This window comes from Brachionichthys hirsutus, unplaced genomic scaffold (genome assembly GCF_040956055.1).
Source record: "Brachionichthys hirsutus isolate HB-005 unplaced genomic scaffold, CSIRO-AGI_Bhir_v1 contig_939, whole genome shotgun sequence".
NCBI lineage: Eukaryota > Metazoa > Chordata > Actinopteri > Lophiiformes > Brachionichthyidae > Brachionichthys > Brachionichthys hirsutus.
In genome coordinates, this window is record NW_027180321.1 from 599128 (window position 1) to 612985 (window position 13858).

The 13858-nt window shown below is 42.8% G+C and overlaps 1 protein-coding gene across 1 annotated transcript in view; it reads left to right on the forward strand.

The window, feature by feature from the left end:
* LOC137912680 (neural-cadherin-like) overlaps positions 1 to 13858 on the forward strand; it is a 73080-nt gene that overhangs the window by 14918 nt on the left and 44304 nt on the right. Inside the window, exons 2-6 of the mRNA XM_068756814.1 lie at positions 6230 to 6427; positions 8126 to 8351; positions 9200 to 9404; positions 10385 to 10496; positions 12029 to 12278. Of these exons, the coding sequence (XP_068612915.1) occupies positions 6230 to 6427; positions 8126 to 8351; positions 9200 to 9404; positions 10385 to 10496; positions 12029 to 12278 (991 nt within the window). The remainder of the gene's footprint in view (positions 1 to 6229; positions 6428 to 8125; positions 8352 to 9199; positions 9405 to 10384; positions 10497 to 12028; positions 12279 to 13858) is intronic.

Consider the following 13858-nt stretch of genomic DNA (forward strand, 5'->3'; position numbering starts at 1 on the left):
CCTCCAGACTGCTTTGGAAAAACACCTTTGATTTTATGCGAACATGAATTCAAACAAACTGCCGGCGAGATGGTACCGAAGACAACGTTTTCTTAAGGTCATCTCGTGACTGCAGATGTTGGAGAAAGTTATTATCGAGTCGAGCATCGCTGGCAAGATAAAGTCGATGAGAGACTCTAAATGTCCATTTTTAGCCCTAAGGGAAATATTAGCCTATACGGTACCTCAGGGAGTATTAAGACCATTAGTATATGACTTCTTTATTTATTTGGTGCTCATTTTATGCAAAAATCACCTATATTGACTCTTATTTAGGGAAAAGTGAGGAAGAATTTTAGACACTGTTTTGCATTATTTCTGAAAGCTTTTTGCCATTTCTTTTTACTTTGTTTTCAGCTAATTTTAGAGGACTAAAGCGGTCGAGTGGTCTCATTGTTTACATTAAAGATTTAGGATTGGAATGACAAGATTAGAGAAGAAATTACCAAGTGGGATTTTCTTTCCCTCCAGGATTAAACTGGATTTCAGACACAATCACACAACCTGTTTTCTTTTCAACCACACATTGATTATCTAGCCAATGGGAAGGATCGATGAAGTTTCCTTTGATTATGAAGGACATTGGCAGGATTTGAAGGCGACTTCGTTTATGACAGAGCGGGACTAAAGGACGTGTCCCATTTTACACTGTAAAATAACAAGATATTAAACATTAGGCTGTAAATTTTCACTGCGTATTTTTCCTATCAGACAACAACCAACCACAGCACACACACACACACACACACACACACACAACCTTTCACACAACGCTAACTTGTTTGTTGTATTCGCCGTTTGATGAATGGCAGCCTGACTCATGCTCGGTTAAGAGTAAGCCAAAACATTTGGTCGGATAGAAATTGGAACTGTTTTCACTGAAGGCTATAAACTTGAAAGTTATCGCTCCCTTACCTGCGTTTAACTGAGGTATGTGAAGACTGATCAAAAAACGAAACACATTTTGAACAGATGTAATAAAACATTTTAATTGAGTGGTACAAAATGTATGTTCGGAAATGTAGGTCTGCCCGAAACCCACTTTCAGTCTGCCGTCTCAGAAAGCTCTGCTTGCTAACTGATCTGCTGTATATCTGTACGGATGGAGCCCTCGACTAACAACAAATCACCAATCATACAAAGGTCCCTGAGACACACTGAGGCTCAGCATAAAACTGATGCAATATATCACAATATCCAATAACTAGGGTCCCTCACAAATTTCAAATAAATTGAAAGTTTCCATCCGTTGGATTTTCAATCTTGAACCAAAGTTGAACAAGCATTAATGGTTTCCATTTTTCCCATTTCTGTTATTGGAGGATTTTATCTCTCCTACAGTGTGTCGACTTATACTCTGGAAAGCTGGCCATTGTTTGGAACACCCTCTGTGTCAGAGATTAAATTAAGACCTAATTATGATTTATGCAAATTCTGTATTATCTATTATTCAGCCTCTGTCTGACTAGAATTCCAATGATAAGGCAGTAATTCACAGCAAACACTTTCCAAAGCAGGAAAGGCACAGGTGGTATAAAGAGTTATGGTTTTTAACATTAACATTCAGGTGAGACTGTTTTCCACATACTTGCTCACTATGCTGTGCGACTCACCTGATTGCTTAATGGAATGGAGCCTTTTGTTAATGCTATCATTGATACTTGGATTTTGCTGCTTTAACAAGTCAAAGACGTCTGCAGTAAAGGAGCCTATTAAACCCCTCGCAGATATATATATATATATATATAGTTGGTCTGACACAATGACCCAGGCCAGGGTAGAATACAGCTAAAGGGCATCAGAGCTTATTGAGAGAACGCATTCATCTTCACATTCTACAAAAGCATTGCAAAGTGAAAAGTTGCTGCAGGCACCAAATGTAAAGTTTTGTTTAATTCACAGAGTTCACAGTTCTTGCCCTGTATACAGAAATAAATGCATATGAATGAGCCTAAAGCCTTGAAAACATCAGGTTTCCTACAAAATGTAATTAATCTGCATTTACTTATAGCTGTGTAATAATATATCAAAGACTACAGCTGCATGACACAGAATCTTTAGAGCAATACCTGTGAAGCCTACATGGGTCAGTGCTTAAAATGTTTAGTGTCTATTTACTTTATGGCTCCTTTTTTATTGGCTGACTCGAGAGATGTGCGACGCATCATATTACTAGTGAATGAAAAATCTTGCCACTTAGATGTATGGCCAGCATAATTACTGCTGAGGGGCTTTTTTTCCACCATGGCTCACTGCAGGATTCTCTCTCTGTTGGTTTGATGCGTTCTACATTTATGTATGCATGAATCTATTTGTATCCCCACTACTGTTGAAGTGCAGGAATCTGTGAGTCAAGAGTGCTGTTTAGTTCAAAGATCACAGGACATCATACTGTGTGCAGTAATTTAATCATGCAGAGAATGTTGATGCAGAAATGTTTTTAAAAAAAAAGATTTTTTTCAATTGTGTACTCAGAGCAAATTGTGATGCAGTTATCTAATAGATCTCCCTGAGTGAGCTTTGACTGAAGGCCACATGCTGTTGAAGTAAATGGGACAGTCTCTTAATGAATGCAAAGCAAATCCCATTCTATGAAAGTGTCAACCTCCAGTTTGTTTTTGTCTCATGAGTCTTGGTTATAATTGTGATAATTGCTCATCTCGACAAAACAATCCTTCAAAAACGTTCCCTCTTAAGAGCAATGCAGATGCAGAGGATTATTTATCCATTCTTTCTGTGCACATTTCTTTCTCTTCTTCACTGAATATTTGCATATGCACTTACTAAGCCGTGCCTTAGCCACACCTTTCAGTGACCTTTCTGCATAGATGCAGTCTTTTGAAGGTGTCTACATTTATAATTGTCCTGTTTGTGCGTCAGCCCTCCATAGCCTCAGATTCCAGGGAGTGTGTTGTCAGGAACCCTGAGTTAATAGATTTCTGTCCCCAGTGCTTTTAGCATGTTGATCTCTTCACACTCTGCTTTATGCACAGAAATGCATGAAGGTGGGCAGCTTAGAATGGAGCCTCCTAAACACTGTAAGCATTTGGTCAATTCACCTCATTAATCCATCATTGAGTTGATTTTCACTTTCCATTCATTCACAGAGAGAAAAAAAAACACCTTTGAAATTCCAAGTCTCGTATGGGCCATTGATATTTTCTGCTTGCTAATGCGATTTGTTATATTCCTCACAGAAGTGTTTGTGTTTTAACTCCCTCTCTCACTGGATGGGGAAGGAAAAGGGGATCCATAAGTGGGAGTCCCTCTGATATTAATCGGGTTATGTGTGATCTTAATTTCCTCTCACCATGTGGTCTGCGCCTTTCTGCTGTGTGTTTTCTTTACAAACACGGATTCTCCCTGTGCCTTTCATTAAGCTACGCTCTGCCCAGCTTCCCTTGTGCTATTGTGTTTGTAATATTATTCCACCCTCTCGGCTAATCATCACACAAGACTCTTCCCTGCCTCCTCCTCCTCTCTGCCTCGTTCTCTCTCTGCACATATTTGTGTTTCTGTATCTGTGCCCCTCTCCTCTACTTCTCTCATCCCCTTCCCACACACTCGGCATCCCTGTATTGTGGGCAGTGTATATGAGTAAAGAAGCACTTGAGATAACTTTTTTTTTCTTTCCCATACCGGCAAGCCACTTAGTAGCTTTATATAGCAACTACCCAAGGAGAGGATTAACAGCAGGAAACATTGACAGAATGGCTTGCAGTAATATCGAACACACATTTTTCCACAACTCATGCAACCAAAGCCACCCTCGCTGGAGTGTTTGAGCCTGGGTAAACCACAGCGTTCCATCTTCTTCCACCTTTGTCACAAAACATTATTATTGTAGTCTCTCAGCAGATGCTCTTATCCTTATATGATCTCAGAGTACAGTATAGCTTAAGCTAGAGAAGCCTTTCATCACACTGAGCGAGCACAAAGCATATTTGACTTGGAACAATCCGGCGGCCCATGAGCCTCCTGGGTTTCCTGGCTATTTGTTCTTTTTTTTTCTCGGGCAGGTGAGGCGGAATGTGTCGGCTCGGTGCTCACAGGGCATTTCTCTGCCTGATCCTCTGTGCTTATCTCTCCAGATCCGAGAGAAATCGCACACATCTGCTGCTCCGGAATATACGTAGCGTTGGCGTTATCTCACTTCGCAAAACAGAAGCACCAACACAAGTACATCTTTCATTATCATTCAAGAGCTGATAGGCTCCAATTATCCGCCTTGCCTCTGATTAGTCGCTCTGCTACAAGCTAATTTGAAGGAGCTGTGTAAAATCTTCCCGACCGTTACCACAGAGACGTTGTTGGGAAAGAAACCAAGGAATGCTCCATGCAAAGATATGATAGTCGACTCAATGTTAAGTTGCTGGAGCTCAGATTTCTCCTTGATTAAATGCCTTTTAAACCCTTCTGCTTTGCAAAAGAAGCTTTATCCGCTCTCATTATTCATCATGAAGGGACTGTTCCGTCTTACAGGGTAGGGTGATCAGGCTTAAACGGCATAAACTGCCGCTGTCGACATTTTGGGAGATAGCGTCTGAACATTGATTAGTTTCTCTGCCTCGATGCTACAGCGGCTATTTATTCCATAACCAACTGTTGTCTGAACTTTTCTCTCCACAGTGGCTTTAAAGCCTGAACAGAAAGCTAGATTAAATTTCTCCCCTGCTCCTTCTTTCCTCCGTTATTATCCCTCTAACAATCCTTTTAGGAGGTGTCACACATTTCACAGTTATTCTGATTCAGTTCCAGTTTGGATTGAAACACACTGCATTTTCCATCCAAATTAATAATTTGACTTTGAGTCAGTTAAAAGATTATAAGAGAGCTGAGATCTCTGGATCTATTGTTTGCTGTCGTTTCAAACATACCATGTGTTGTATTTGTGTATCTCTCATTGCCATTGCATTAACCATGAGTTGTACTCAACTTTGAAGCGACCGTATACAGTATGAGATAGACCACCAAGGTGGAACTGCTTTGTGCAGCAGCAGCAGCACATCTGTTGAGTCAGCCCTCAGCGGGTGTAAAAAAAAAAAAAAGGCAACACAACTCCTGCTGCTTTTGTCTTGGATTAAAAAGTACATGTATAGCCTGCGGTCACACAAGGAAGAGCTTTCGCATAATGGGATTTAAAATCCAGATACTTTTAGCCTGTAGGTAGCTCACCTCTATGGGAGAATGGGTGTGTGTGTGTGTGTTTGGGACAGACACAACCGTGCATCTGGTGGCAGCTCTTCAGACATTCTTCCACATCATACTGAGAGCGCACAGCCAATATTTGAGGCAATAGTGCCTTAGCTCACAATTATGTGATTTACAGTAGATGATTTCAAAAACATCCCCTAAATCCAGTCTGTGATGGTGCAAAAAGATTTCCACATTGACATAACAGTGAATGTAGATAATAATCTCCTACTATCTCACTCCTATCCCAGACACCAGTTGTACATTGGATTTCTGTGCGTGTTGCTGTGCACTCTTGCCGTCTGTCCTGGTTCAGTGTTAGCGAGTTGGTAATTGGCTTCCTGGAATCTTCTTATTCAGTCCTGTGATGCAGTGTGCAGGTGACAAAAATTCCTGCAGCCACGAGGCATCATACCGGAGCCCCTGTGGGAAGATCAAGGTAGCTTTACACAGACTGCGTAGATGAAACTGCGTCTGAGTCTTTCACTCACACAAAAACCTTGGTGCCTAGAAATCTGGATGTGAGCCACGACGAACAATCATTTGCATGTTGTATTGTGTAAAGAATAAGCAGGCTGCACATCATCGCCAAACATCACATTCAGAAGCTTCCACCGTGGGCCCAAGCAGACCTTCTCACACCCGCTTCCGCCTTGAAGCGATCATGAAGCAAAAGTAAAGTGGAAAGATAGAGGCTAGATTGCTGCGTTTAGGACTTTAACCAAAACTAAGCTAAAAAGGTATCTGTATTGGTATCAGTTTCACACTGCTGACGCAAGGATCCCTGAGCTTTATTCTAATCCTGCGGCATTATGCGTTTCCATCTGCTGAAGAATGTTAATGTCTCAAATACCTGTAGCCTCAGCTGACATGTTGTTGCTTGTCAATTCCCCTGGTAGCCGGTCTCCCTTCCGTGCGCACAATTTACACGACAGCTGTTACTTTCTGTACCCACAGTTCGGTCACTGTCTCTGTACACCCCCCCCCCCCCCCCCAGGCCCCGACTGGTACCTGAACCAGGTGAAGCTGACGATCACCGATGTCAATGACAACGCTCCCGAGTGGAATATGAAGCCGTACCCTTACTTGGCTGTAGTGTCTCCCGAGGCCCCCGTGGGAACTTTGGTCTATCGGCTCCAGGCTCACGATGGAGATGAGGGCAAAAGTGGAGAGGTTGAATACTTTTTGTCAGATGGTAAGCTTTTTGACATCCGTACACACACACATGCAAATGCTCCATATTATAGCAGGGGAAATGGGATTAAAATAGGGTGTGTTATTAAAATGGGTTGGCAGGCTATAGAGGGGAAATAAATACGAGTGAGACACCAGCACAGTGCTCAGACAGAGCCAGAGGCATTCACACATTCATTCATGCATTCAAACACTCTTTAGCTGTCCATTAGTCTTTGCTTCTCTGTCACAATGTCTCTCTCTGCCTCTGTATCACATGCACACGCAATCACACACACACACACACAGACACACACACTCCGCCAGAGGCCTTCACACATTTGTTTATGCACTTATCATGAACTCTTGTCTGTCTGCCCCTCTCTGTGTGTTTCACACACATGCAGGATCACACAACCATCTACTCAGAGGCCGAAAAAAATAACATACACAGTGGGCTGCTGGAGGCTTGCCAGAGTGATAGACCCCTGGTGGACGAGGGCGCAGAGGTTTTTTGGCCAGTCAGAGATGGCGGGGGGGTAATCTTTCTAAAGGGGTTGTACAAAGCACTACCGCCTTCCCTTTGACTCATTAGTCTGCTGCAGAGCTCCCTGATGTGAAGCAAACCAGGGCTATAGCACATGGTAGCCGTGGCGAACTATGACCATGCTATAGGAACTCTTTTAGCAGTGAGCGCTACTTTCTGAAACATTGATCCAAACAAAGAGTGTCCCTTGAAAGTAATGCAGACTCAATTAAATATTTATTTGACCTTCCTGTCCTGTGCTTAACCTGTAAATACCCATTGAGGACTATGAGATCTTTTGTTTCAAGAAACTTTGTGGAGTTTTTTTTATTTTAAAAAGATAACAAACATTTTCAGTTTTTGGCTCAGAAACACATGGTCCGAGTTCTTGGACTGTAACAAATGAACTGAATGTTGTTCAATCCATCCATCCATCCATTTCCTTTAGACGAGACAACATTAATTAATTTGAATCTATGCTGGGTGTACTTTACTGCCTGTGTTTAGATCTATTTGACTGTCTGGCTGCCTGCCTGCCTCAGCATAGAACTTATTTATATGAATGAGCTCCTGTTTTACGGTTCATGAAGCTTCTCATTTACAAATGACATCTTGTCCTGAAGCCAAACTAATCATGAAGCCTGATTCCAAATTCCAGGGGGAAGTTTTCATGGCCAAGAAGTCTTATTATGAGGGTCATGCATGGAACTTTTGCCTCTCAGTAAGATGACACGATGAGCAGTCTTGGTGGAGTTGTTGCACTCTCTTCATGCTGTATAGTTACTTAGATGATTTATTCATGTACACACTAATAAGATTTTTTATAATAAATAAAGGAACTACCAGTAGATTGAAATATTCATGATAATTTGATCCGGAGTTGGGACTGATCTGGCTCAGAATCTGATGCCATTCACTCAGCAGATACCAAACATTAGTAAATGGTCCCATCTATGCTTCATGGAGTGCTGTTTTATGTACCTGCTGGATGTAAGAGTGGACCTTCTGATGCATGGGGGAACTCTGAATTTTGTGACTAAATGTAAATCCTCAGAATTACATTTAAACTCTGATATCTCAGTTGTCAGGAAAGTGAAGATTAGATGATGGTGAAAGGATGACAACTTTGATAATCAACTGTTAGGCTGGTTCAGATCCTGTTCCACAAAATGATGTCACTGTATTTCTCCGTAGGTGGGGATGGCTGTTTTGCTGTGGATAAGAAGGCCGGTCAGGTCGTGACAACAGGGCTGGTGCTCCAGAGGGACAGAGAGTACCTGTTAAGCGTTGTGGCTCTGGATGGCCTGGGCAGCCGAAGTGCCCCGGCCATGCTCTCTGTGGTGGCAGGAGACAGGGCACCACAGTTCACCAACGCCAGCTACTCCATTTCCATACCAGAAAATACACCCGAAGGACAGCCGTGAGTAGCGCGTTAAGGTTAAAGTGTCAGCCAATCGTAATCAGAAGGAATTAGGGCTGGGTGATATGGCAAAACAGGATATTTTCTTTTGCAATTACAAACATTGTGTGACAAAAATTTTGCCTAATCAGTAAAAACTGCAGCAGTTTAATGTCTTCCTGAAGTCTTTCTTAGCAGTTAAACAGCTGCAGTGGTAAACACTGAGCTCCATCCCTCCGATGCTCTGTCAGATTCTTTATTGTTGACCCTCTGGTCAACAGCATATTGAAGTATAACTGCCAGATATTAAAGGATACAATATGGGGAGAAACAGCATGAAAATGCGTTGTCGGCATACTTTGTAGCTGTAAAGCACTTAAATGAATACATGCATGATTGCAAACTGAGTCATTTAAAAAAAAGGAGTTTGCAACAAGTGAAACAGAAATGCACGAATCTCTACAGAAACGCGTCTTACAATGACTGAAACTTTTAAAGACGCACGCTTCTATAGGTGTTGATGCCCAAAGTTTACCTGTTAAGACTATACCGAATGCTCCAATTATCACACGACAAACTCAGCCATGAATTAACATATCATTGCGCACTATTAAGGGAAGGCACAATCTCTTAACCATAAAAGCAATCTTCATAATAGAAAGATGTTATTACGCAGAAATGACAAGTACTGATTGACTCTGTTTGTAGCATGCAGCCAATGAGCCATACGGTAATTGAATTCAATACGACGTAGTGCTGATGTAGGGAAAGAGGATGTCAATATTCATTTCAGACGTGTGCAACTAAAATTAAATGGCAAAGACTTTTCTTTTAATCACTTTCTCTCACTGTGTCTACGCGCCCCACAGGTTCCTGGTGGTGTTTGCCATTTCCTTTCAGAAACAGCCAGTCAGCTACAGCCTGCTGATCAATCCCAGCAGCCTTTTCGGCATCCAGCAGGAGACGGGCGAGATCAGCCTCACCAGGACGTTGGATTATGAGAGTGACCAGCGACGCTACCTGCTGATGGTGAGAGCCAGCGAGGAGCCGGGCAGTCGCAGCACTGCCACTGAGGTCAGTTTGATTCGTGTTAGGCGTTCATGCACTCAGGTTGACTGAGCCCAAAACCCACTGTGCACCTGTCACACAGACATCTATACTTACTGATGAATTAAACTGGGGGAAAAACTCTCAAACTGACCAGTTTCCACAATCTTATTAATGTCGGAAGCATTTGTGGCAATGATAAATCCTAACGCTGACCTACTGACATCACACTCAAGAGGAGAGTTTGCTGCTGCCTGCAGGAATGGCAAGGCTGAATGGACGTGAAATGTTCACAAGCTGACCAGGCGACCCATGTCATTTTTTGTTTCACCCTTTTTTTCTTCAGCAAATGTGATCTATATGTGAACTGCATAAAATATAGAACAAAGGCACGAGAACTTAAAATAAGAAGGCGATCCCTAACTGGTCAAGCCGAAAGTAGTAGAAGAAGAAGAAAGTAAAAAATATATCTACATGAATTAATTGTCAATTTGGTATCCCTCAAATAAAGAGATATTGATGCATCAGTGTCATGTGGGACCCTCTTTTCACGGATTTAGCAGGCAATGCCTGCTTTAGCTCGGCTGCATGTTGCTGAGTTTGAGATGGAGACTAGAAAACCTATCTTAGCTATTTCAGGGCTCAGTTGTCACTTTACACTTTACACACAGTGGTGACAGGAAGCTCACAGGGCGGAGGGCATCTAAGAGCCTTTGTTGGAAGCCCACACATGCTCAGAACATTTCTATTTTTGACTCAAGAGAATCAAATAGTGTAAGATAAAGGATTTGTTGAACCGGCAACTTGAAAAACTGTAGAATGTAATTTAGATTAAGTACGGTATTGGGGTCAGCTTCCTCCAAAGTGTATTTCACATGGTTCCCCCAGGATTTGAGTGTTCTTAAAAATAAGATATTTTTTGATTTTCTACTTTGAATTTTGTCTGTTTTCTCCTCCCCGACCCCTTCTCTGCTCCCTCACATTCCATTATCACTCATGCTAATCAGGTTCAGCTGCTGATAACAGATGAAAATGATTGTATACCAGAGTTCCTTCAATCCATCTACAGTGCAGATGGAGTCCCTGAGACTGTAACCACAGCAACATCACTACTGCAGGGTAAGAATGCACTAATCCCACACTTCAAATGTGGGACTAGTGCATATATGTAACGTTTCATTTTGAAGTGGAGGGAGGAGTTATTCAAAAATGCTATTTTTAACAGGAAATCCAAATATATCTGGGAGACAGCAAAAGCTGAATTTCATAGCCTTTTTTCCATTAATTAATTCTAATTTTTGAAAATCAAAAGACTTGGAATTCACTTGACTTTAAGTATATGAATAACAGCATTCCAATTTATCTGTTACTCAGGCCTCTGTCAAAGTGGCACGATACTGAAATTTCTCCCGATGGCTGTTCCATTGCTTTGTTAATGTTTGTGACAATGGATTTCACTCTTGATCAGTGAGTGTTGGTTTGCATGGTCGTCTCTATCACCAGTGTATGAATGAAGGATTGCTTGCTCGTGTTGAGTCATGGGTCAGAATAGAAAAGCACTTACTAACACCTGTCCATCATAATCTACAACGATATGAAGATGCATTATAATTATTGGTTATAAGGTTGTAAGTTAGGGCTCCTCACTTACCAAGCCGATTAGACGGAGAGGTGCGTGGGTCATGGCAAATTCCTCAATACCATGTTCATATTTTCCTTAAATAGAACAATACTGCTACTAAATTTTAGAATTTGCTGGGGTCTCTTGTTCTTCATAACTGCATGGGAGTTTCCATTAATCAGGAGTACTTTTTTCCCTTTCACCTTTTACACTGTTGAGTTGTTGTCCAATATTTCTACACCTGTGGGATTTCTGTCCCCCCCCCCCCCCCCCCGTTTGGCAGCCATGGATGATTCTTTGGAAATCTCTGGCTGGGTGATTGATGTGAGAAAAATTGAACAATTTAGTTTGAGAACGTTCGTACGTATGCAGCCCGGAGCGGTGGAAATTGTTGGCACAGCAGAACCAGCGGGAGAACAGAAATGGTACCCAGTACAAATAAAGTCATCAACAAAAAATGGGCCAACCAACATGGCAGAAAGAACCCGTCAGTGGCGAGATCCATGGGGAAAGAGAAAGAACATCTTCTCAAAAAGATAGATTTTTATGCTTCCACTGACATACAGGCAGATAATGTTGCCGGACAAAGGAAATTAATACATCAGAAGATAAGAAATACCTGTGGAATGGTAAGGCGGCGTATGAAACAGAAAGTTTAAGTGAAGTCCACTGAATTGCACAAACGAGCAGTGCAGCCAGGGATTTCAGTTCTCGTGGCGGCTTCTCTGAGTCGTTACGACACAATCAAACAATTTCAGCACAGTCGTTTTCATTTCATCGGGTCTTTATGCTGACTTCCAGCTCATTTATTTTTCAAACGGTGGTTATAATTCTGTTGGAGCGGACTGCAGTTCATGCACTCAGAGTTGTGGCTGTCAGCGCTTATGATCTATTACATGTGTAGCAAGGCCATGAAGCGACAATGACCTGCACAGATGTCAACATATTCATCAGCCGCTGCCATCTCATCAACTCACTTTCACTTTACTGCACATTGATGGTCACACTGTGATGCCCCCCCCCCCTGCAGTGTTGGCGACAGACTGTGACTCCGGGCTAAATGCTGAGCTCACCTATTATACCCTGAGCTCAGACTTCACCATTTCACCCCATGGGACCATTTTCCCCGCCGGCCGACTGGACTATGAGAGGCCCAACCATCTTTATGAATTTGTGGTGATGGCGATGGACGGCGGTGACGAGCCCCACTCCGGCACGGCCACGGTCCGCGTGAGGATGGCAAACATCAATGACGAGGCCCCTGAATTCTCCCAGGCCATGTGAGCATTGCTTGAACTCATACTTTATACCTATGCAAACGCTGTTTGACCTTTTTTGTCAGACAAAGAAAGCTGACATTAAGAATCCATCAACAGCTATGAGTAGATATTTCAAAAATATTCAGTGGATATGCGCCTTGTCACATCAATATTATTATTACATTATTAAAAAAGGCACCCTTCCACACACACAGAGGTGCAGCTCCAGCTGGACATGCTGTACTTTGTTACTGCGGCTCACATCAAAGAGATGAGCATTCATATTTCATGACATCAAAGTTTCACTCTTTGTGCAAAGAGCTGCATGACAGATAGACAGAATATTGCATCACACATCAGAGACCTGCCTTCCTTCAGGCTGCCCGTGTCAATAATGTTGAATGCTGCGAGTCCTGCCATGAACGCTAGCACCAGTAAGACGAACACAATACAGGATTTTTCTGTGGGTTGTTAATATAAGCAATCTGGCATCAAACCAATTCTGTACTCGCCCCCCCCTCACATACAAACCATGAACTCAGACGCATTGCCACGTATGTTCATAGGATGCTCTGCTGTTCAGAATTGTTTTCAAGTTGAGCTTTGACACAACATTTACAAGGTTTATTTACTCATTTGGAAAACCCCTTCGCATTGGACTGACACATGCCGGCAAAGCTGTCTGAGTGGGCGGGGGTCGCTACTGCCACTGTGTTTCTGCTGCATTTATTCCCCCCCCAAATGAGGAAGCTGGTTGTCCTGTCAGTCATCCTTCGGTGACCTTCACAGAAAACTGTTCCATACCTTTGTTACTCACTCTTGCTGCATTGTCAGGTGTCTCGGTGGGTGGCTAGACACAGAGGCCCACAAATATGCGGGCAGACAAACATAAATCAGATGAGAAAAATATGCAGGGAAGTCATAGGAGGAGATGATTAGAATACCAAAACATGCAGAGAGGAGCCATATAGGCAGATAAACAAAGACGACTGTCAACAATTGGGCAAATACACCTTCAAGACTCGCAGAGGGAAGATGTGATGGGCACGCCATTACTGTTGCCCATGCTTAATGCAGATTAGTGCCTTGTGAAGGAACAGGAGATGCAGGCATGTGGAGGCAGACTCAGGATACTGTGATATTTACGAAATGAATGTTTGAGTTTGAATTAGATGCACAGATACGTAAGAGGGTGGCTGAGTGTTTCCCTCCCTGCAAACGATTCCTAGGTGCCTAAACGTGTCATTCATTGTGGGAGAGATATGAAGATAGCGACCGGGAGAAAGGTGGGCCTGCTCATTCTCCGAGAGTGACCTCACAGTTCAGTGAGATGTCAACAGATGCGTGAGAAAAGAAATCAAATGGCAGCATTTATATACACGTCTCTTCTCACAGAGCTTTGTAGAGGTGGCCTCCGGGCCAGGTGACAGATTACAGGTCACTGATGTTGCCACGGAGACCGCTGTGGCTTGTGGAGATGAATCACCCATCAGCGTTCCGCTGTAAACCATCAATCACCTCTGACTTTTCACGAGAGACACTGACAACCCCCCCCCCCCCCCCCACACACACACACACACAAACAGATGCACCCACACACA